The sequence below is a fragment of the Eptatretus burgeri genome, chromosome 3 (genome assembly GCF_056783735.1).
Source record: "Eptatretus burgeri isolate ZD-2024b chromosome 3, Ebu_testis_v1, whole genome shotgun sequence".
Classification (NCBI taxonomy): Eukaryota; Metazoa; Chordata; class Myxini; order Myxiniformes; family Myxinidae; genus Eptatretus; species Eptatretus burgeri.
This window is the reverse complement of record NC_140963.1, coordinates 145252676-145278845: the sequence shown is the minus strand read 5'-3', so window position 1 is coordinate 145278845 and position 26170 is coordinate 145252676. Positions and strand designations below refer to the sequence as shown.

Sequence of the window (26170 nt, the reverse complement as noted above, 5' to 3'; positions counted from 1 at the left end):
ACATCAATCATGAGACAAGTACAAATGTCAGATATCATTGCATCAATCATGGGACATGTACAAATATCAGATATCATTTCAATCATGGGACAAGTACAAATATAATTACATTAATCATGGGGCATGTACAAATATCAGATATCAATTCATCAATCACGAGACAAGTACAAATATCATTACATTAATCATGGGACATGTGCAAATGTCAGATATCAATTCATCAATCACGAGACAAGTACAAATATCATTACATTAATCATGGGACATGTACAAATATCAGATATCATTTCAATCATGGGACAAGTACAAATATCATTACAATCATGGGACAAGTACAAATGTCAGATATCCTCACATCAATCATGGGTCATTTATAATTGTCAGATATCCTCACATCAATCATGGGACAAGTACAAATATTAGATATCATTAAATCAATCATGTGACAAGTACAAATGTCAGATATCCTTACATCAATCGTGGGACAAGTACAAATATCAAAAATCCTTACATTAATCATGGGACAAGTGCAAATGTCAGATATCCTGACATCAATCGTGGGACAAGTATAAATGTCAGATATCCTTACATTAATCATGGGACAAGTACAAATATCATGACATCAATTGTGGGACAAGTAAAATATCAGATATCATTTCATTAATCACGAGACAAGAACAAATATCATTTCATCAATCATGGGACAAGTACAAATATCAGACATCCTGACATCAATCATGTGACAGGTACAAATGTCAGATATCCTTACATCAATCATGGGACAAGTACAAATATCAGATCATTACATCAATCATGGGACAAGTACAAATATCAGATTTCATTTCATCAATCATGGGACATGTACAAATATCAGACATCATTACATCAATCATGGGACAAGTACAAATATCAGATATCCTAACATCGATCATGGGACATGTAAAAATATCAGATCATTACATCAATCATGGGACATGCACAAATATCAGATATCATTACATCAATCATGGGACATGTACAAGTGTCAGATATCCTCACATCAATCATGGGACAAGTGCAAATATCAGATATTGTCACATCAATCATGGGACATGTACAAATGTCAGATATCCTCACATCAATCATGGGACAAGTACAAATGTCAGATATCCTTACATCAATCATGGGACAATTACAAATATCAGATGTCATTTCATTAATCATGGGACAAGTACAAATATCATGACATCAATCGTGGGACAAGTAAAATATCAGATACCATTTCATTAATCATGGGACAAGCACAAATATCATCTCATCAATCATGGGACAAGTACAAATATCAGATATCCTAACATCAATCATGTGACAAGTACAAATGTCAGATATCCTTACATCAATCATGGGACGAGTACAAATATCAGATATCACGACATTAATCATGGGACAATTACAAATATCAGATATCACGACATTAATCATGGGACAATTACAAATATCAGATATCATTTCATCAATCATGGGACAAGTACAAATATCATGACATCAATCGTGGGACAAGTAAAATATCAGACACCATTTCATTAATCACGGGACAAGCACAAATATCATCTCATCAATCATGGGACAAGTACAAATATCAGACATCCTAACATCAATCATGTGACAAGTACAAATGTCAGATAGCCTTACATCAATCATGGGACGAGTTCAAATATCAGATATCACGACATTAATCATGGGACAATTACAAATATCAGATATCATTTCATCAATCATGGGTCACGTACAAATATCATTACATCACTCATGGGAGAAGTACAAATGTCAGATATCAATTCATCAATCACGAGAAAAGTACAAATATCATTACATCCATCATGGGACATGTACAAATATCAGATATCATTTCATCAATCATGGGACAAGTACAAATATCAGATATCATAACATCAATCGTGGGACAAGTACAAATATCAGATATCATTTCATCAATCATGGGACAAGTACAAATATCATTACATCAATCATGGGACAAGTACAAATATCATTACATCAATCATGGGACAAGTACAAATATCATTACATCACTCATGGGACAAGTACAAATGTCGTATATCATTTTATCAATCATGGGACAAGTACAAATATCCTGACATCAATCATGGGACAAGTACAAATATCCTTCCATCAATCATGGGACAAGTACAAATGTCAGATATCATTTCACCAATCATGGGACAAGTAGAAATATCAATCATGGGACAAGTACAAATATCAGATATCCTCACATAAATAATGGGACAAGTACAAATGTCAGATATCATTTCACCAATCATGGGACAAGTAGAAATATCAATCATTGGACAAGTCCAAATATCAGATATCCAAACATCAATCTTGGGACAAGTACAAATGTCAGATATCCTGACATCAATCATGGGACAATTCCATTACTTCTACGTCCATCTATGTGTTTCATCCCTTGTTACGCTTCCGTGTCTGGTCATGGATGTTGAGTTTTACCTGTTCCAAGAAAGCTCATCAAACCTAAGATTCCCACACAAAGATCGGTCCTGCCTTTCTGTTGTCATTCCATCCCTGCGGTGTTAGTTGTGTTTTTAACATATTCCCAAGTTTATCCTCCCTTTGTGGTCATATCCGATCGAATGTTTTTGTTATTTTTCTCTCTGGCCTATTGTTCCAGGCTTCTGCGAGCAATTGTGCTGCATTCAACTTCAGACCAACATGTATTCTTTTGTTTAACCTGGGTGAACTCCTTGACTTTCTAATTTTTCTTTTCCTCTTTCGAAAAAAAAAAAAAGACAATCAATACAAATAAATCACCAACTCATTATAGTCGAGGAAATAATGGAAAAATCGTTCAAATGATGATACAAGCATGAAACTTGGCAAAAACATTCACATTGGGACACTTCAAATTTAGTCGATGAGCCAAGTGAAAATCCAAGATGGCCGCCAAATTTCCGACCCAAAACTCAAGATTTTGTCATTAATTATCATCCAAGAGACCTCCTTGTATCACTAAACTTTTTTTTTAAGTCAATGTATTAAAAAGTTCATCGATTATACCACTGAGGGTGGAGTAGCGATCTATGTTAACATTTGGAATTAACATTGAATCCTTGAAATCTTTCAAAACATACACAGGATCCATTTAAATTTCAATATGACAGATGATTTATTCATCTTTCACTGTTTCAATACAAAAACACACATTAAAATGAAAATGCATAATCATTTAAAGTTGAACAAAATCTTCCAATTTTCATTCAAACCATTAAACCTTGCCGAACACACAATTTAACTTGCTGAACATACAGCTGAACTCATTTTGGCCAGGAAAAATATTAAATGAAAAGATAACTAAAACAGTATCTTTTCAAAGTTTCTGGATGGAATCTTGTAACATATGCTTTGGTTAATGCCATTTGGACGGGATCAATCACTGACTAGTTCCATACATGTAAATACAAGGACAAAAACAGCTCCTTTGCCATTATGTAATGTGTAATTGGGTGCACAGTGTCTCTAAACTGGGAAAAAAAATCATGCACAATGTGCATCAAGTAACTAGAGTCATTGTCCTTTCTTGCTACTCCAGACACGTGCAACTGCCGAGTGCTGTGCAGCTCAAGCCACACCGAAAACACTTACATCTTCCACCGCATTCTTTTTTGCATCCACACTTGGTCAGCTGCTGGCAGCTGGTTGCAATGGAAGGACGGATAGTCCAGCATATCCTCCAGATACCATCTTGTTTGTTCCAACCCCAGTCACTGGGACTGTGCTCTTCTGGCTGGCGGATTGTTGCCTGACCCCAGATGCATCCTGCTTGATAAGCTGCTCGTTTTGAATGTTCCTTCAGTGCAGCTTGAGTTGGTGGTATAACATCATAAGACCTTTGTTTGTGTGCAAAGAGGTCTAATCTGGCATCATTAACATGTATGGTTGCACTAGATCGGTCATACATGAGCACCACAAACCTCTCTAGGTGGTGCAGGTCATCATCATCAAACTCAGTTGGTTTCTGGCTCAATTTGATGAATGTGCTCGTAACCTCACTACAAACATTCCATATTTGCCATGCAGATTTTTTCCCTTTCCCACGGAAGGCAAAGACAACATCACATCCAGTAAATGAATGAAAGAATGGCATTCCATGGGCTCTTCCTGGTCCAATATTGATGACAAGCTCATGTACAGGAATCCACCGTGAATGTCTTCCTTGACCAAAGGCAATCCACATTTTCTTCAGGCCCAGCTTCTGCAGAGATAACATTGTGCTGAAGCATCTCCTTTCGTACGATTGCTGAGCTGCTTCTGCCAGGTGAATGACTTTGCTGTATTTTGATGCCTGTGCCAGAACAGAACCAATGTCACTCTTGAATGCAATCAGCACATCTCATCCTTGATGATGAGCTTCCAGTTTGGGGAATTGGGACATTAGCTGATCCTTGAGCCTTGTAGAATTCACATCTGGTGATTCAATACCTCGCTGTTCAAGCCGCTGCTTGCAGAGTTTTACCAGATCTGCAAGCCGGAATATCACTGGATCTGCCTGTTCACTGGCAGCCTTTGTCTCAGCCATATATGTGACCAGTTCTGAAAATGCAACTGGGTATGCTTGTTCCTTTGTGATCAAATCTGAGTTATTGAGATCCTCTTGATTATTTACATAAGCCCGCTCTCTGTTGTAGAGTGCAACGAAGCAAGCTGGGTGGTACTTCAACTCCTGTGCCACAACATCTCCAGTACTGAGTATGGCGAGGAGTCTTCCATCACTCAATGTCTTGGCACATTGATTTATTCTCTCATTCAATTTCATTGTCATTGCTTTTCTTAAATCAGATGATGCAATTTGTTTCTCACATAAGAAGCATTCTGATTTTCTAATAGGTGGAATTGTCCTTTGAACTTTTGTGCTCTTTTCTTCTACATCTATTTCAGCAGAATATGTTCTTTTTGCAGCCCGCTGATATTTTGAATTGCTGAACAAACGTCTACAGTTTTGATGATAGGAAGCATTGTTCCGTCTCAATGTGCTCTCTATTCCTCCACCCTCACCGAGTCTTGCTGGGTCGATTTTTATTGGCAGAGCATTTATGGAATGGAATAGGAAAGGTTCATGGCAATGTTTCTGTAGCCATCCTCTTCTGCTTTTGCTGGATTTGCAAGTGGTGATGTCAGAGCTTCCTTCTTGTGTTGTTGGCAAAGACAGCACCTGCTCCAGTCAGTTTTCCACTTCAATGAGGTAGGTGTGGCCATCTCTCAATGGTTAAGGTCGAGGGGTTATCCTTTTACCACCTTAGACCATGTGCGCTTTCTTCTATGGGATTCAACTAGGTTCAGGCTTTTGCCCTACACCTAGTCCGATCGTTCATCCAGTGCCATTTAATTCCCGCGCAATCTGTACACCATCCAGACAGCTAAAACCCCGCCATCTTTGGTTCGGCTATCCCGTGCCGGCACATCCCGTCAATTCAGGTGCGGCCACCTAACAGAAATGGGGTAAATTAGGCAGCCTTGGGGACACTAGATTACTACAGTGATATGATGCAAATCCACATACATACATGTGCATATAGTCTAGTTGACACTGAACCCCATGCCGAGTTTCACAGCAGTGATGTCACCAGAGTACCCTGGTAGCACACAGACATTCACTCCTTTTGTTTGAGAGACTTTTTCACTGAACTGCTGGATGTTTCAAGTCTATTAAACATATTTTCTTCTACATATGGGCTAGGTACCATCATTGCAGAATTTGTGCACTGTATTTTTGGAGCAAGACATACTCCTTCACACACCGAGTCTCTCTGTGTGCTACCCTGACCAAGTTTAGTCCGTGAGCCAACGCGGTTTACCGGGGTGTGGCCGGTGCCGTGCACGAGCAATTTCTTGGAGCCATAGGTGAGAGTTGGGGTCTGTAATGAGGACCAGTGTCAGTGGTCCATCTATAGGATGTGGCTGACTGCTGAAAAAGGTACTACCTCTGCTACTACACCCCAAGCAAACAACAAATTAGCAACTAGTTACTTAAAATAACATTGGTTTGGACACAAAAATAAACCCAACAGGTTTAATATTGATATCTAAGAAGGTTTTAATGGATATAATCTGTTTCAGCATGTCCCAAAACACATCATTAGAAACTGAAATCATTCAAATAAGTCATTTCTTTCATGAGATAAGTCAAAAATTGTATTTCATGGGTTTAACCAGTGGCCATCTTGAAAAATGGCAGCCATCTTGGATTTTTGATTGGCTCATCGACTAGAATTGAAGAATGACCCTTTGGGCATGTTCATACCAAATTCCATGCTTGTATCACCATTTGAAAGATTCTCCTCAAAATCAGCTGTTAGCTGCTCTACTATTATGCCAGTTATTTCCTTCTTCCAACAGCAGAGTTGAAGGCCAATAACGAGGGAGATTTGGAGAAACAATGGAAGCAAGAAGGAATGGTGGGGGGGGGGGCAAGAGGGAATGCATGGGCTGGACAAGATGGATACAGAATGAAACTCCCAAGGAGGGAAAACTGGAAATTTGGAGGGAGGATGAATTGGGGTGAGGTGGGTTAAGGAGGTATAAAAGATCATGGTTTTGGATTGGGGATGATCTGAGATGGTGGTGAACAGCTGTCTTGAAGACCTGGATGAAGGAATGAGATTGAAGAGGATATGGAAGTTGGTTCCACAAGCAGAAGAAAAAGAGGAACAAAAGAGTGGAGGTGAGTAGTTATTCTGCATTTATTAGGTAGTTTCCCCAGAAGGGGGTTGATGGTGGATTGTGTGAGCTCTGCAGAAACTTGGGGAGAACATAGCACAGAAAGAGCAGAGTGTAGAAGACCAGAAGGAAGTCGGTATAAGACAGAGAGATCACTGACCTGTCTGCCATGGCAAAGTGATAGGCCCATAGACTCAGCTTCATCACGGGAGATTCAAATAATCTTGAAGGCTCAGCAACATGTGAGGCAAAGGAGCAGGTCCAGATGGGAGAATAGTACTCCATCAAGCTGTGGATGAAAGCCTTGTCGGTGGATCGTAGTTCAGATGTATGAAAGAGGGATTTTGTACAATGGATGATGCCCAGTCAACAGCTGGCTTTGGAAGCCAACTTTGATATGTGGTTTGACCAAGAAAGATCATGGCTGATAGTGAGACCCAGGAGTTTGAATGACTGAACTTCCTCAAGAGGATTGTTAAGAAAGTCGATGGAAGGGGGAGGGTGGGTATCAGATGGTCCATTGGGATAGAGAGAGTGAGAGTGTGAGATATGTCAGGATTGAAAGACAAATTCCAAGTGCTTGACCATCTTGTGATTTTGTCAAGGTCTGAAGAGGGGGAAGAGGCTGCAGCCTGCCTGTCTGAACGAATAGGGATGTCACAGCAGAGGGTGGAGACATCAGCAAATAGATAAAGATAATTTTCCAGAGAGTCTGTGAGACCATTGATGAAGATCAGGAATAGGATTGGGCCCAGAACACTGCCTTGGGGGTCTCCAGCCTTGACAGAGAGAGGGTAGATGAAAGGATTCCGTTTTGTGCCACATGTTAGGTATGGGAGTGGAGAACGTCAGGAAGCCATGTGTGGAGTTGATCTTGGATGCCATAGGCAGGGAGTTCAGAGAGTAAGCTGGAATGACAGACTGTATCAAAAGCATGATATATATCCAGAGACGGCCCTGATCTCATTTCTGACATTGAGGTCTTCCATTCATTGTTGGATGAGTAGAAGCAGCATGTCCAAGGTGGAGTAACCTGCTCTGAAACCAAATTGGTGATCTGAGATGAGATTATTGGAGAAAAGGAAAGGTTTCAAATCAACTGTGATGATGGATTCCATGACCTTGCTGATGACTGCAAGTAAGCTGTGGGGTCTGTAATTCAGGGGATCCGTTTTTGCACCTTTTTACCTCCACTTCCGAAGGTGGAGTAGTTAGATTATGTTTTCACTCTTGTCTGTTTGTCTGTTTGTTTGTGAGCATGATATCTGAAAAAGTTGTGGACAGATTCAGATGAAACTTGGTGTTCAGGTTGGGTGTATGACAAGGATGAATTGATTCAATTTTGTTGAAGATCCAAATCCGGATCGGACTATTAGAATTTTTAAAATATATAAAGCGGTTCGTCATCATTGAGAGATGGGGGCAAAAACGATATATAGCACGGTATTTCAAAAAGTTTGGACAGATTGTGACAAAACTTGTTGGATGAGTTGTGGATAGTTGACAAGAACAAGCCGATTGGATTTTGGTTACTATTAGTGGGATACAAATCATAAACTATTCAGCTTGGCGGAGATTTGTGCTGTTCTAGTTACGTTATGCAGTGATGTTGCAGCGGATTTCCAACCAGATGAATATGACCAAGAGTAAATGACGAAGTCAGAAGGGCAGAGAGAGGATGTAAAAGAGCAGCAGTCAGCTGTGGTGCAATTCGAAGAGAGGGAAGGGATCGTCAATGAACCAGCCATCGATATTTTTGAGTTGACGACCACAAAGGGGGACTAAAAGCCACTGTATTTTCCAGTTGGGTTGATGTCTGTAGTAAATTAAAAAATGTGATGGACATCTCGAAGGAGTAACGAAACACCTTTTTGGCAGCAGTCTTGGAAAATGGCTGCATCATTTGATCATATTTCTGAAAATTGATTCTAACTTTGCATTGGCTGATCTGAGGCATTTCCAACCCTCAACATGATGTGTTCAGTATAAAATTTGGCACATGCCAGGATAACTTTTGTAAATATTGATCCATTGGATTCAAAAATAATTGAGAAAATTCGGTCAGAATTTGGATTTTTCTCGCACAAAATTTTCTTTACCTGGCATCATGCTGACTGAAATATTTATGATATTTAAGTAAATATTTAACATACAAGTATAAGGCAAGTATGGGCTTGAATGCAATTCTTGATGTTTCAGATAATTATTCACATACTGATGTAGGTGTCCTTTCATTCGTCATCACTGTCTGATGAGTCCTGCTGGTCATGATCTGGTTCCTCATCATCACTGACCATGTTGGAGAGCAAGTGTGCAACTTGCACGGTGGTGTACATTTCAGGCCATTCATGATGCATGAGCAGTCAGTTGGCCAACAAGAGCGAGCACATTTGCACGACATCAAACTGAGAACAACTTCGGGAGCAGGGGATCCTGTCATCTGCTGGATAACAAGGCTGCTATCTTCACTTGTTGTCCATCCGTGCCCTGGACTGGGGTTAGGAATATCTGCGAATTTACAACTCCGTCGCCACATCGCTGCCTGGTAATTAGATTGACGTGTGTGCTGTCGGAGCGCGTCCTCACACGGTGGAAGCCGTGCTGATTCGAGCACCCCTCATGCGCCGTGGAACATTTTGTATCTGACTTCATTAACTTCAGTCACTTTGGTATTGTGATAGTAAAGTTGACAAACAAGCTCCTGGATGATGCAGAACTCGACATTGGTAATGTTCCAGCTCGTTCCAAGTGATGTGAAGATGTCTGTGAACTTCTGATCACACAGGAGGATTTTCAAAGCCTTCATCTTTGCTTGCCTGGCAAATGCACTGAGGGTGTCACATTCAGTCCACGGATGAAGTCTGATCAAGGATTTGTCCATGGCAAAACGCCAAGAAATCATGCCTCGGATGCAAAAAAGATGGAGGGAACAGTTCCCCTCTCTGTCAGTATGCAGCAATCCAAGGAGAGCATCAACCATCTCTGTACAACATTCCAAAAAGCTGCAAGTTGACCTCTGTAGTGTGATAAAAAAAATTCAGGTAAGTGAGGAAAAGGTGAAGAATCGTCTGGCAGGACTTGTTCGTGACAGCAGCATTGTGTGTGGTGTGACAAATGTTCTGGTGAAGCTCAGACACGACACAAATAGTGTCATTTAACTTTGGCAGATCTTCAGCATGCTTGATTTCCAGCCATTCTTTAAAGCCTGACCATGCTAACTTCAGCAGCACTTCATATGTCAACTTATAAAGACAGACAGCATGGTTCTACTGTTTCCCCTCAAGAATGTTGATTGATTGATCCTTCCACAATGACTCCCGATTCCACAGCCAGATCTCAAAGTCGAGCATTCTCAAACATCTTACCAACTGTGGACATCAAATTTCAGATCGCATGGTCGTTCCCCATCAACGCAATTCCCCCATACCATTCCGGATGTTTCCATGCAATTTCTGTTGCCATGGCGTACAATGCCTGATCCAAGACAACTGCAATGCTCTCAAGATGTAGAAATAACTGGGTAGAAATGTATTGTTGCAAGATTTCCTGGATTGTTGATAATTCAGTTGCGGGTGCGTTAATGGTTGGCCAGTATCTTATCACCATCACTTATTTGCGCTCTCTAGTTAGAATGTTGAATCTTGTCCAAGAACTCGTTTTCTCAGATGTGTCAAACATGCGCACCAAGACTCACAAGAAGCCTGTTGATGTGCTCGCAGTGCTGCAAGAGCATGCGTTGCTATCAGGTCGGGTGGAACGATTGCAGGTGGCCTGTTCGTTTTCCCAATCATGTATATTGGCAGTTGTGCACCCAGTGCCTTTATTGTGCGCTTCTTATCCTTCGTGGAGACAGTAGTGACTGGCTTCAGTGGCGCACACAATGAGGATGTCGGTTGAACAATGATACCATTGACATGATGTGAGGTTCCTGCTCCACTTTGTACTTCCGCTTGCCTGTCAATATTGTCAAAGGCAAGTACTGTCGAGACGGATGGATGAATGCACATGGGAAGAGGTACTATGTCAAACGCGACACTTTCCAGCTTTTCCATACATAGTGCTGTGTCCATTTCTTCGAAACAAGAGTAGGAACAGGTTGTCTACTGACTGTCTACTCTATAAGAACAGGTGAAGGCGCGATTCACGGACGGACAAGTGAAGACGGCAGCCTTGTTATCCAGTGGATGACAGGATCCCCCGCTCCCGAAGTTGTTCTCAGTTTGATGTCGTGCAAGTGTGCTCGCTCTTGTCGGCCAACTGACTGCTCATGCATCATTAATGGCTTGAAATGTACAGCACTGTGCAAATTGCGCACCTGTTCCAACATGGCCAGTAATGATGAGGAGTCAGAGCATGACCAGTAGGACTCATCAGACAGTGATGGCGAATGAAAGGACACCGACATCAGCATGCGAGTAATTATCTGAAACGTCAAGAATAGCATTAAAGTTCATACTTGCCTTATATCTGCATGTTTAATATTTCTTACATCTGCATATTAAATATTTCTTATATCTGCATGTTAAATATCATAAATATATCAATAGGCATGATGCCAGGTGTAAAAAAAAAAATTTGTGCAAGAAAAATCAAATTCTGACATATTTTCTCAATTATTTTGGAATCCAATGGACTATATTTACAAAAGTTACACCGGCATGTGCCAAATTTTATACTGAACATATCTTGTTCAGGGTTGTATATGCCTCAGATCAGCCATTGCAAAGTTCGAGTTAATTTTCAGAAATATGATCAAATGAGGCAGCCATTTTCCAAGATGGCCACCAAAAAGGTGTTTCATTACTCTTTCGAGATATCCATCACTTTTTTTTAATTGACTACAGACATCAACCTAACTGTAAAATACAGTGGACTTTAGTTCCCCTTTCTCGTAATCAACTCTTGCCTGGCTCATGGACGAGGGTAGAAGAGAAGCAATCCACCAGAGAGAGAGAGAGAGAGAGAGAGAGAAGTTTGAAAGTTCATTGTTGAGGTTGAACAGATTTTGTTTTCTAGCTCTCCTGAGAGTGGACGCACACTTGTTACAGGCTTTTTGGAATGATCTGAGGTTGCCCTCAGTCAGATTTGCCTTCCAGGAAGAGAAGACAGGATGTTTCAGAGCCACGGCCTCACCACAGGATTCAGTGTACCATGGGTGGGAAGAAGGGTAGGATACCTAAAGATGAGATGGGATTAATCTGTGAGTGAGTGAATGAGTGAGTGAGTGAGAGAGAAGGTTTCTGTGGAAGAATTCCCAGGCTGATATTATCAGGGGAAGTCGATATGGGAGACCAGTCCTGAAGAGAGATGGCTGCTTACAGTCCCTGCCATCTGCTTGAATGAAATGCCAAACTCGCTGGCATTGAGGCATCTCTTTGAAAACAGCCAGAGAGATGTTGACTTTCACAAGCACATGATCAGGTGAACAAATTGGAGACGAGGAAGAGCAGAAGACATTTTCCGGGAAGTTCATAATCACCAAGTCCACAAGGCAGGATTTGCCATTGGGAGAAATCCAGGTTGGAAAGTTCACAGATTGAGTCAGTCCCATGGAGTTTCAGATGTCCTTTGCTGAATGTGCCATGGCTGGTGAGAGACACCAACACTCAGGCAAGTTGCATGGTGACAAATTAAATCGCCACATATGAGGAAGAATAGTTGGGATGAGTGGTTAAAAGTTTGTCCATGTTGTTTGAGAGAGATGTGGATGGAGTCGTCACTGTTCGGATGACGGTACGAAACACAGACCAAAAAAACAAGAGGTGGGAGAGGACGGGAAGTCGCAGCCAGAGGTATTCCTTGGGCATGGGAAAGTGTAAGATCAGTTCAAGGGCAGGAAGAAATCGAGTTATTCATGTAATCTGCAACTCCGTCACTGGGGTGGGGTTCAGGCACATCAAATCGGAGGAAACAAAAACCAGGGAGAGACATTATGGAAACAGGGACATCCTTTGGAAGGAAGGATTATCTTAAACAGATGTCACGTTTATCAGCAGCGGCACGGATTGAGAGATCTGTCAGGTTGGAGCACCGGATGAGTATTTATAGCTGGGTAGCGATTCAAACCCAGGCAGGCTAGACAGCTCAGACGAGTGCATCCCCCTTTAAAATATCCTGCCAGTCCCAGCACAAGGCCATACTCCTCAACCAGCGACCAAATAAGAAATAATTTTGATCATTATTTTATGTAAACATACAACGTTTATCTTTGCTCTTCATATGCCGCTCTCGTTTGACTTTTGCAGATAATAATTAGTGTTGCACAACAAAGATGATTGCCATTTTAACAGAAGCCATCAATACCTCCTGATACTGAATGGACAGCTGGCTTGGCTCCAAATTCAATGGACGGAAAACCTCCTCGTCGGAAGCTGAATCACAAATCGTCTGTTCCGTGGCACTACCAGCACCATTATCGGCCGGTGTACCCTCATCATCCTCTCTGCTGCTTGCCTGCGATATTCTGTGCTGCATACACACACGCACATACACACCAACATGACAAGGTAACACTACTGCAACAATGGACAACTATTGCCATCACGCTGTAATGAGCTGAAGTGGATAAAGCATTACGAAATTCAATTCGGTTTGAGGTTCATTCATTTATGTTAACATGAAGCACAACAAAGCCACTGAGATAGTCTATTTCTGTCCAATGTCTTCTTGTCTACCTGATACTGTTTTTGGTAATCATTGACTGCTCAACGATGTAAGAGGAGAGGAGTGTTGGAGTCAGTCGACAACTGGGAGATGGACAGACCTGTGAGCTGAATATTTTCATTTTAAAACACAAGACTCACAGAGGAGATAAATGAGGTGGCTGCAGGTTGATAGACTGATAGGAGAAAAAAAACGTTTATTTTATATTAGACATTCTTGCGATTTGGTGATGATGTCAGACTATGATTAAGGACTTCAAGATGCATTAGTTCCATAGCTGGAAAGTTTGGAAAAGAGTGGGATAAGGATACATGTGGGGGAAAAAGAGATTATGGAGAAAGGAAGAGAAAGGAAAGAGAAGATGGCTTGATGGATGGCTTGCACAGGCTTGATGGTCCTTAAGGATTCTTCCTGCATCGAAGTTGCTTGTGAACCCTTGATATAGATGTTTTGGATATGACGGGGGACAGGATACAAGGGGACAGCTCAGGGTGGACCAAGTGGGAGTGTGTTTCTGAGATATCTATAATTAAAATATTCTGGTTCAGATGAGGGCGAAGATTTACAAAACTAAAAGACGTCAAATTATCTTGCATGGAGCGGAGACTTCGGCCTTGACAAAGGAATATGGAAAATTGCTATAGAAAACAGGGTTGTGGATCCAAAGAGGGCTGATTGGAAAATCTCTGAGGGAAAGGAAAAGGAATGAGGATACGAGGTGGCCTGGATTTGATTTGGACTTCGAAAACATTTTTACCTGTTTAACTCAAAAAATGTTTTAACACTTTGTGGTGCTATCTTTCAAAAAGGGCGAGGAGGAATACTGCCCATGGGGGGGGGGGGGGAAGATGCCACCCATGGATCTCTTCTGCGGAGGCGCATAATGGAAATTAGGTGGAGGTAATAGATATTAGTGAAAAGGCAGGGAGGAAATTCTGCGTTGGTTGGCCCACGTTTTTACGAGGGAGGAAGGCAATATGCTGAAGCAGGCCTTCGTTATGGATGCAGTTGGCAGGAGGAGAAAGGGCATGTGGTGGTGGAAAGGGACGTCAGAAAGATGGGAGTGTAGAGAGACTGGTATCGAAAGAGAAACTTATACGGCTTTCCCCACAAAAAGGTGGAATTGATGAGGGCTTGTAGTAGTAGTAGTAGTAGTAGTAGTAGTAGTAGTAGTAGTAGTAGTAGTAGTAGTAGTAGTAGTAGTAGAGTCATAGTAGAAGAAGAAGTAGTGGTAGTGGTAATGGTCAAAAGGCATTTCCAATTTGCATGGTCAGCAGTCCGACTCAGTCATCACAGTCAAAGTAGATGATAATTGATGCTTCTGGGACAACCATTCAAATGAATGGGAAAAGGGGAAAACCTTCTGACCCAAGCCACAAACGCTCAAAATGGTAGACTCACTTCCTCCATACCTATCCCCTTCCCTCCAATATAAGCAAATTAAAAATTGAGACTAACTGAGTAAAGCACTTCTTCCCCCCAACATAATCACAGTTCTTTTAGATTTTCATTATACTCAAAGAGCGAACCAATGAATATTTGTCCATGTTCTACTTAGGGGAATAACTTAATTTTCTTATAACATTCATTTCCATCGAGTATATTCACAAAGAATAACTTGGTACTTGGTTCTTGGTTTCAGTATCTTTGTTGAGCAAAGATAAAATGATAAACTTCTCTTAATGCTCTTGTCTGACAACCTCCTGAGCCACATATCATTTTGAGATTGTCGTAAATAGTTTTTCCATTGTTCAATTAATAACCATCAAAGTTTTCAGTCCATTCAAGGATATTAATTTTTTTTATTTACATCCTCCAACTTATTTGTAATTAAATGTATCCGCTAATTTGTTTTATCTACTCTTACCCCGGTTATTTCTTCAATAAGACATATTTGATATTTCTCACATTCACTATGTTTCCCATTTAAATAACAAGGCTGATTATTACATCTCCACTCTTTGCCTTGGTTATTGCTAGGTTCTATCATTTATAAATCAGCAAAAAAATACGGTGGTAGCCCGTTAAAATCCCCAACCCAATATCTTAACACTTAAATATCTTAACACTTACACTTATAACCACAAGGGAGACAATTGATTGCATTCTCTAAAATACATCTTTTATAATCAAAAGCTCCTAATGCTTTCTTATTTACCTCATCTGCATATAATAGATGTTAAAAACTTCTTATTTTATTCATTTTTCTGTACTCTTCCTTCTTTAAGGTTAAACAATTGCAATAATGTTTAAAGTTTATCGTTTCCTTGATTATATTTTTCTTTATTCCCTTGAGCTTCTTATCACACCCTTCAAAATCATTATTATGAATATACTTCGAAGCATAAGACTGATCTCAATTCTATAAATTCACTCATTACCTTCCCACAAAATTCATCTTTAAACTTTTTTTTTGTATACCTTGGTCGAGGCTCGTATGAGAGCCAACACACAACTCACAGCAAGGGGGCATGAGACAAGAGGGGCGGGAGTGGAAGGGACAAAACAGTGGGGAACAGACATTAGGTGAACTGTGGAAGGGAGAGGGATGGGGATGGGACGGGGAACATAGCGAAGAGAAGATGGACATTACAGGGACTTTCAGGAAGGAAAGCAGGGGAATTGAAGGAAGTGGGCTTGGGTGGATTATTGGGGGTAGAAAAGATCGAGGATTTGGATGGGGGAAGATAGGAGGTGGTGGTGAACAGCTGTTTTGAAAGCCTGGAGGGAAGAATGGGAAAGAATAGAGTGAGGAAGTTTATTCCAAGGGTGGGAAAAAAGAGGAATGAAAGAGTGAAGATGAGCAGTGATTCGTGATTTCGGTAGTTTTACCAGAAGGGGTTGTTGGCAGACCTTGAGCGCCCTATGGAAATGTGGTGGGGACAAATCGCAGAGAGAGCAGGGGGGCAAGACTGGAGAGGAGTCGGTAGAAGACAGAAAGACCACTGACCAACCTGCGGTGATTGAGTGAGAGGCCCAAAGACTCAGCTTCATTCGGGAGATGCCGATGATCTTAAATGCACTGGTTTCGACAGCGTGAAGCCGAGAAAGGTGGGACGCAGGAGCACCAGCCCAGAGGGGAGAGCAGTACTCCATCAGGCTATGGACAAAAGCTTTGTAAGTGGTCAGGAGCTCAAGAGGGCCAAGGAAGGACTTTGCGTGACGGAGGATTCCCAGTCGGCGACTGGCTTTTGAGGCGAGGTTGGAAATGTGACTTTCCCAGGAAAGGTCATGGCAGATAGTGAGACCCAGAAGCTTGAAAGAAAAGACTTCTTCCAGAGGATTGTTGAGAAAGTGGATGGGGGGGGGTTTCTAAACGGTCCTTTCGAAGAGACATAGTGAGAGTGTGAGATTTGTCTGGATTGAAAGACATGTTCCACGTGTTGGACCAGTTTGTGATTTTATCCAGATCTGCAGTGAGCGACGAATCTGCTGCTTGCCGGTCTGAGGGAGGACAGATGGTACGGCAGAGGCTGGAGTCATCGGCAAAGAGAAATAGAGGATTTTCCAGAGAGTCGGAGAGATCATTGATGAAAACCAGAAAAAGAACAGGGCCCAGAACGCGACCTTGAGGAACTCCAGCCTGCACAGGAAGAGGGGATGAAAGAACTCCATTTAGGGCCACACGTTGACTGCGACAGGAGAGGAAGTCTGCGAGCCATGAGTGGAGATGGCCTTGAATACCATGGGAAGAGAGTTTGGTGAGTAGGGCAGAGTGCCAGACTGTGTCAAAAGCACGTGATATGTCCAGGGATACGGCTCGGATTTCCTGTCTGGCATTGAGGACCTCCATCCATTGATGGGAGAGCAGAAGCAGCATATCCAGGGTAGAGAGACCTGGTCTGAAACCAAATTGATGATTGGAAATCAAGCCATTGGAGAAGAGGAAGGATTTCATGTCTGAAGCGATGATGGATTCCATAACCTTGCTGATGATTGGGAGAAGGCTGATTGGTCTGTAGTTACAGGGATCTGTTTTTGCACCTTTTTTATGCAGGGCAGTGATGTTAGCAGATTTCCAAGCAGATGGCAGATGACCTTGGGCAAATGAGAGGGTGAACAGAACAGAGAGAGGGTGAGCAAGAGCAGAAGAGCAGGCTTTGAGGACACGTGGGCTGATGCCGTCTGGACCGGTTGCAGAATCTGACTCGAGGTTTGAAAGCAAGCTCTCCACCTTGTCAGGAGAAAAGGATACAGAGTCCAGGGACAGGTGGGTGCGACTGGGTAAAGTGGGTAGAGAAAGTGATGGGTTTAGGACACAAGATTTAGCTGCAAACACCGAGTTTAGGCATTCAGCTTTATCACGTGCGGTATCAGCAGTGCGGCCATTTGAGGTAAGGGAGGGGATGGAGGGGGAACATACACCAGAAACAGATTTGATTAAACGCCACCAGGATTTTGAGGAGGGAGAGAGGTTTGAGAGTTCAGACTTGAGATGAGAAAGATGTTGTTTTCTGGCTTTCCTGAGGGTAGATACACACTTGTTCCGAGCTTTGTGGAAGGAACTGAGATTGCCCTCAGTTGGGTTTGCTTTCCATGAGGCAAAGGCAAGTTTTAAGGACAACTGCCTCGCCACAAGCTTCAGTAAACCAAGGGAGGGAGGAAGGGTAAGACAACTGAACACGAGAGGGGATAAATCTGTGCATGAGGGAGAGCAAGTTTCTTTGAAAGAATTCCCAGGATGAGTTGATGTTTGAGAAAGTAGTGATAGGAGACCAGTCTGTAAGTTTGATGGCTGCTCGGAGACCCTGCCAGTCGGCTTGAGTGAAATGCCAGACTCGACGGCGGTGAGGTGGTTCTCTGATAACAGCCAGAGAGATGTCCACTTTGACAAGGACGTGGTCAGAAGAACCAATTGGAGCAAAGGAAGAGCAGCAGATATTGTCAGGGAACTTGCCAATAAACTTTTTATTCTTTAATGAAAACAACACATCACCTGACTTATAATTACTTGTATCATATATATTTATATTATCAATCATATCCTAATATACATCACTTGTCTTAATTTCTCATATAAAACTATCTGTATCTATAAATAACAATGATACATTCTCCTTATACTTTGATTTTAAATTATTATAGTAATAGTCATACATTAACGACTTTGACAAGTCAATAATTAATGTTCCTATATAAATTGGTTTGTCCATTTCAATACTCTCTTTTTTTTAAATGAATAGCACAAAAGTTTTCTGAAAACACCTCTGCTCGCTGAAAACTTGGTCTGTTAATTAATTTTGAAGCCGTTTCCAAGATGGAGCAAGTCTTATGTTTTGCCTATTCCTAACATTTTCGATAGTCTTTCCAAATACACCATTATCATTAATTTATAAGTCCTCAAAATCTGTTTTTGCTTCTGTTCTCCTTTTTGTATTGAAATCAAGATACTTCTTTAACCAATGACTTTGCTTAACTTTCAAAATCCTATGAATTTTCCTAACTCTGAACCCAGCAGACAAATATTGCTTCAAGTTCCTTTGATGCAAAACACAACTTTTTTTTATCATTTAATGTAGTAAGTAGTTTTTCTGAAGATTTACCTTTTATATTAATAAAAGGCAATCATTTAACCATTCTTTTGTTGGACTTTCTTTATCAGGGACAGAGGGGAGGTTGTTATGTTTGTTATGAAGTTCTTCTGGATATTTTAAATCAACCTCAAAATAATATCCAACTTCAACTTCATCCATTTCTTTTTGAGAGGAGATAACAATGTCCTGAAAAACTTTTTCATGTTTTCCTTTAACCAATTTAAGTTTTCCGGAAGGTAAAGATTGAGACATAGCCCACCCATACAAAGTGTTAGCATCATAATACATCAGGTAAGAGTTGTCCTTATTGTTATTATTATCAGGAAGATATTTGTTATTTGCTTTAGCATTACTCTTGGAACATACTTGAGATATTCCTCCTCTTTTAACCTTCTCTATCATTAAAAGCATATCTATATCATTGATTAATTCCAAATTCTGTTTTGTCATTTTTAACATGGCACTCCAAGCCAAACCCGGGGCTGTGTAATAGTGAGCGGGGTCTAATCCATAATAATTTTTATGATGACAGACTGTTCTAAAAGTCTCAAACACATCAGTCAATAATAACACATGAGTTTTAAGATATAAATCATGATATACTCCAATATTCTTTATATTAAACTTCTCCCAAACCTTTTTAGCTTGTGCATAATTTCTATCGGAAATATGAGTGTTATTCAACTTGCTACAGAAACTTTCCCTTGAAGGAAGTTGTGTTTCTTTAAACCTCTCAAATGAATCCATGTAGTCGTACGGATATATTCACTTTTGTGATTAGAGATCAATGCCTTCTTGATTTGAGAAATGTGATTTAAGATTCGGTAAGTTTTTTTTATATTTGATGTTAAGTTAGATAATGAGGCGACCAGGGTTGCGTCAGGAAGGGCATCCGGCGTAAAACATGTGCCAAATCATTATGCGGATCAAAATGGATGATCCGCTGTGGCGACCCCTAACGGGAGAGAGAGAGAGATAGAGAGAGAGATAGAGAGAGAGATAGAGAGAGAGATAGAGAGAGATAGAGAGAGAGATAGAGAGAGAGATATAGAGAGAGGGATATAGAGAGAGAGAGATATAGAGAGAGAGATATAGAGAGAGAGAGAGAGATATAGAGAGAGAGAGATATAGAGAGAGAGAGATATAGAGAGAGATATAGAGAGAGAGAGATATAGAGAGAGAGAGATATAGAGAGAGAGAGATATAGAGAGAGAGAGATATAGAGAGAGAGAGATATAGAGAGAGAGAGATATAGAGAGAGAGAGATATAGAGAGAGAGATATAGAGAGAGAGATATAGAGAGAGATATAGAGAGAGAGATAGAGAGAGAGAGATATAGAGAGAGAGATATAGAGAGAGAGATATAGAGAGAGAGATATAGAGAGATAGATATACTGAGAGAGATATAGAGAGAGAGATATAGAGAGAGAGATATAGAGAGAGAGATAGAGAGAGATATAGAGGGAGATATAGAGAGGGATATAGAAAGAGAAATATAGAGAGATATAGAGAGAGATATAGAGAGAGTTATAGAGAGAGATATAGAGAGAGATATAGAGAGAGATATAGAGAGAGATATAGAGAGAGATATAGAGAGAGATATAGAGAGAGATATAGAGAGAGATATAGAGAGAGATATAGAGAGAGATATAGAGAGAGATATAGAGAGAGATATAGAGAGAGATATAGAGAGAGATATAGAGAGAGATATAGAGAGAGATAGAGAGAGAGATAGAGAGAGAGATATAGAGAGAGATATAGAGAGAGATATAGAGAGAGATATAGAGAGAGATATAGAGAGAGATATAGAGAGAGATATAGAGAGAGATATAGAGAGGGATATAGAGAGGGATATAGAGAGGGATATAGAGAGGGATATAGAGAGGGATATAGAGAGGGATATAGAGAGAGGTATAGAGAGAGGTATAGAGAGAGGTATAGAGAGAGGTATAGAGAGAGGTATAGAGAGAGGTATAGAGAGAGGTATAGAGAGAGGAATAGAGAGAGGTATAGAGAGAGGTATAGAGAGAGGTATAGAGAGAGGTATAGAGAGAGGTATAGATAGAGGTATAGAGAGAGGTATAGAGAGAGGTATAGAGAGAGGTATAGAGAGAGATATAGAGAGAGATATAGAGAGAGATATAGAGAGAGATATAGAGAGAGATATAGAGAGAGATATAGAGAGAGATATAGAGATAGATATAGAGATAGATATAGAGAGAGATAGAGATAGATATAGAGAGAGATATAGAGAGATATAGAGAGAGATATAGAGAGAGATATAGAGAGAGATATAGAGAGAGATATAGAGAGAGATATAGAGAGAGATATAGAGAGAGATATAGAGAGAGATATAGAGAGAGATATAGAGATAGAGATAGAGATAGAGATAGAGATAGAGATAGAGATAGAGATAGAGATAGAGATAGAGATAGAGATAGAGATAGAGATAGAGATAGAGATAGAGATAGAGATAGAGATAGAGATAGAGATAGAGATAGAGATAGAGATAGAGATAGAGAGAGAGAGAGAGAGAGAGAGAGAGAGAGAGAGAGAGAGAGAGAGAGAGAGAGAGAGAGGTTAGATAATGGACTTGCCATAAATTTGCATGTGTCACGAAATCTGATATGGGTTATGGGGGATGTATGAATTATTTTTTTGAATGAGATGTATTTTTGATCTGTGTTAGGAATGGCAGAAATATCTCCAGATGTCTTTGAACGTTCATTTATAAATTGATGTGTGTCATCGTGAGCGTTGTTGTGAAGAAAGATAGGAATAAAGTTTGGGGGCTTGTAATTAAGATTACAACGGGAATGAGCTGGACCTCAATATTTACCAGTGAGATGACAATCTGGTGTCGTCCACCAGACGGCGGTCTCCTTGGGTTAACCTGAGGCGGTCCCTTCGGGTGGGTGCCTGGAATGTCCTATCCCTAAGAGAGGATGATCACCTGTCTCTGTTATCATCTGAGCTCAAGCGTTTGGACATCGGGATTGCAGCTCTCTCTGAGGTTCGGAGACCGGATTGCGGCGAGATAATGGTGGGTGGTTACACCTACTATTGGTCTGGTCGCTCTGATGGTTACCATACCCAAGGAGTTGCTGTAGCTGTGTCCAATAAGCTGACCCCAATGATAATTGAGGTAACACCGGTCAACGAGCGTATTATGAGATTAAGGATTCGTCACTCCTTAGGTGTCATTTCCCTGGTCTCTGTTTATGCTCCGACTGAGGCGAGTGATCTCACCGTGAAGGATGCATTCTACGCCACACTCGAGTCTGTGGTTGATCAGTGCCCCAGACGAGATACACTTCTAGTCTTGGGGGATTTCAATGCATCGACTGGAACTGATAGGGACGGTTATGAGGTGTGTGTTGGTCCCCATGGGTCAGGAACTATGAACCAGAATGGCACTAAGTTCCTTGACTTTGCAAGAAGTCATGGACTTAGGGTGGCTGGTTAATGGTTTCAGCGCCCACAAGCTCATCGCTGGACTTGGTATTCCAACGCTGGCGGTGTGGCAAAGGAGATTGACCATGTCCTCATTGACGGTCGTTGGAGGATGATCCAGAACTGCAGGGTCTACCGGAGTGCTCAGTTCCTCAATACTGACCACAGGCTTGTTGTAGCAACTCTAAAGCTGCACCTTAAATTCTGGAGAATGGTACCATCCCAGCCAAGGCTGGATGTTGCCAAGCTCAGGGATGAGAGAGTAGCTGAGGAGTTTGCGAACAGGCTGAGTGGACACTTGGGGGGTCTGGGTGCTTTGGGGGGTCCTGAAGAGTTGTGGAGCGCCTTCAAGACCACCGTCCTTGATGTTGCCGGTGGATGTCTTGGAACTCACCGCAGGGCAAAGAAGAATTTTGTCTCTCGAGGGACACTGGATACCATTGGTCAGAGTCGCAGGGCCAGGTTGAATGGCAGAGCTGAGCTGTTCAGGGAGCTGAGGCGTAAAACTGTACGTGCACTGAGGGTGGACAAGGAGGCCTATGTGCGAGGAATCTGTGAGGGGTAAAGCATCACCTGTGGACAGGTGATTCTCGTCCCGCTTACAGGGGAATTCGCGCATTACGTTCATCCAAGCCCATCCCTCGGAGCACTGCAGTTCGAGCAGAGAGTGGTAGGCTCTTGACAGAGGAGTCTGAAGTGAAGGCCCGCTGGGCCGGTAACTTTGAGCGGTTGTACCAGGCTGATCCCCCAGCTGTCGAGTTGGATGTCAAGGGAGTTACAATCCCTGTTGCTGACCCTCAAATCAACTGTGGTCCACCTTCGCTTGTGGAAACACGGGCTGCGTGAACCAGTTGAAACGGGGCAAAGCTCCAGGGATCTGTGGCATCCATGCCGAACTTCTCAAGGCTGGTGGAAATGCTGCACTCGTGTCGTTGCATGCAGTTTTGTGCTCTGCCTGGAACACAGGCATCATCCCAACTGAATGGAAGAGGGGCCTTGTTGTCCCTCTCTGGAAAGGGAAGGGTGATCGCCAAGACTGCAACAACTACCGAGGGGTGACGCTGCTCTCAGTGCCGGGCAAGGTCTTTGCTCGGATAATTCTTGATAGGGTTCGCCACCATCTGCTTGAGCACCAGCGTCCAGAGCAGTCAGGCTTTACACCAAAGAGGTCAACAATTGACCGTATCCTTGCACTTTGTGTCCTCACCGAACGCAGACGAGAGTTTCGGCAGGGGCTGCTTGCAGCCTATGTTGATCTCTGTAAAGCGTTCGATTCAGTGAATCGGGATGTCCTCTGGAGGATTCTTGGTCTTCGTGGGGTGCCACCAAAACAGATCGATCTGATGTCTGAACTCTACTCTGGTACTGAGAGTGCTGTGAAGTGTGGTGGTACCACCTCTGACTTATTTCCAGTTGTTACTGGAGTTCATCAGGGATGTGTACTTGCCCCCACACTTTTCAGCACTTGTATGGACTGGATTTTAGGGAGGATGTCGGAGAGATCAAGTTGCGGTGCATCGTTTGGGAATGTCAAGATCTCGGACCTTGATTTTGCAGACGATGCAGTCATCTTTGCGGAGACTTTAGACATCCTTTTGGGGGCCCTCGAGGTGCTGAATGAGGAGTCGGAGCCGCTGGGATTACGGGTTTCTTGGGTCAAAACTAAGATCCAGGCTTTCGGTGACATCTTGGATGCTGCTGTCCTGTCTGTGTCTGTTTGTGGTGAGGATGTTGAGGTCGTGGAGAGATTCACTTACCTTGGCAGTGATATTCATGTCTCTGCTGGCTGCGAGTCAGAGGTCAATAGACGTCTGGGTCGGGCCTGGGGAGTCATGGATTCACTGGATCATGGGGTGTGGCACTGCCGGTACCTGTGCGGGAGGACGAAAGTCCGAGTCTTCAGGTCCTTGGTACTTCCAGTCTTGCTCTATGGGTGCGAGACTTGGACTCTGACCAAGGATCTGAGACGGAGACTTAATTCCTTTGGTACCAGGTCTCTTCGGAGAATCCTTGGCTATCACTGGTCGGATTTTGTATCCAACGAGCGGTTGCTGAGAGAGACTCGGATGAGATTTGTTACCTGCATAGTCCGTGAGTGTCAGTTGCGGCTGTATGGACATGTGGCTCGTTTTCCTGACGCTGATCCTGCTTACCAGATTCTCTCAGCGAGGGAGTCTCATGAGTGGAGGAGGCCAGTGGGCCGACCACGTGCCTCATGGTTGCAGCAGGTTGATCATCATCTCAAGGAGATGGGGATGGGCCTGGCATCTGCCTGGGGGATGGCCAGACGGAGGCCCCTGGAGTACCGGCGGAAAGTGGACGCAGCGACGCGCTGTTCTGGCACATGCTCCCATACCTGACCTGACCTTCCATACTTGTATTTATTGAGGAAAAAAGAAGTTAAAACTTTTGAAACCCTGACCCAAGTATTTGAATTATTTTCTGTCGTTGTTGGGGAGACAACTGAGTTTTGCCTTTCTTAATTTCTTTTATTGCTTTTAATTTATGAGATTCCTTTTGGGCATCTTTTATGCTCTTTACAGCACCTGATACATTTCCCACAGCAGAAGCAGTTGCACCAATTAGGTCTTTCTGTTTAAGAATAGTTGAACAAATACCCATTAGAGTATCAATTATCCCATCTCCTCTAAATTGATGTCCGACACCCCTTTGTCTCTTAGGCTTTAGTATCCTCTACCAAGATACATACCTTCACCCTTGTAGTATGGGGAAAGGAACATCCCATCCCCTGTAATTATTTTATATTTTCTCAACTCGTGTTTCCTCACAATAACCATCGTATTTATTTATTGGAAAACTTCACGTCGGTGAATTCTGATGGACATAACTTCTCCAGTAAAATAAATCATACGATTATCTTAGACGGTTATCCTAAAATTTACTCTGTGTATGGTTTTTCTTGACACAGGGAGATAAACCAAATTTTTGGGTTCCATATTGAATTTATAACCAATTGGGGTTGAGTATGCGCTGAATGAAAATATTGTATTTGTTTTTATTCCATCATTATAAGCACAATCAATCAAATCACAGTGAATTAATACCGAATTTATCCATTAGGATATTTGAATGACATTATCACTGTAAAACGTCCCATTAGTTTCAATCTTTTTTGAGGAGAAACCTAATAACTCTCTAAATGAATTATCTATTGTGAAATCAACCTAGTCGTTATTTTTAAGTTTAATCGTTGATTTTGAAGTATGTTTTTGAATGTCTATAACAATATTTTGGTTCATCACCCTGTTCTTTCATAAGACGAGCAATTTCGGAAGATATTTGAGAAACCTCATATGCTCCGGGTGAGACTGTTGTCGTTTTGTATCCACTTCCCGGATTACAACTAAACTTGTCATTTTTCTCAGTTATATTAAATAAGGTATTATAAGTTTCCATGGACAATAAAGATGCCTCATATTCTTTTGTTGGATCAAGTTGTAGTGGGTATGGGAATGAAGATGTGTGGTCGCTTGTTGTGGAATTAAAACTCAGGATTGTGGTTCTCATCTTATTTAATATGAGATAAAATGTTTTTATATTGCGATTTATTAATTATTTTCATGTTCATCAACTTGTCTAAATGGCTGATGCTTCATTAAAACAATTGTTATTTCCAGCCTTCTTACTACCTAACAACAATAACAGTCTATTAACTAATTGCGATGGGTCATTTGGAAGAAAACTAAAACCTGAACCAAGGATACTTAAAGCCTGAATAATGTGTTTCTCCTTCTCATTCTTGCTACGTTTACCAGAAAGACTAACCCTAT

General features: G+C 41.7%; 1 protein-coding gene across 4 annotated transcripts in view; it reads right to left on the bottom strand.

Annotated features, from left to right (window-relative positions):
- Nucleotides 1-26170, bottom strand: part of LOC147031219 (uncharacterized) — a 196862-nt gene that overhangs the window by 83452 nt on the left and 87240 nt on the right. For all 4 annotated transcript variants that reach the window (XM_085876073.1, XM_085876071.1, XM_085876074.1 and 1 more), the window contains exon 7: nucleotides 13033-13197. In XM_085876073.1, the coding sequence (XP_085732199.1) occupies nucleotides 13033-13197 (165 nt within the window). The remainder of the gene's footprint in view (nucleotides 1-13032; nucleotides 13198-26170) is intronic.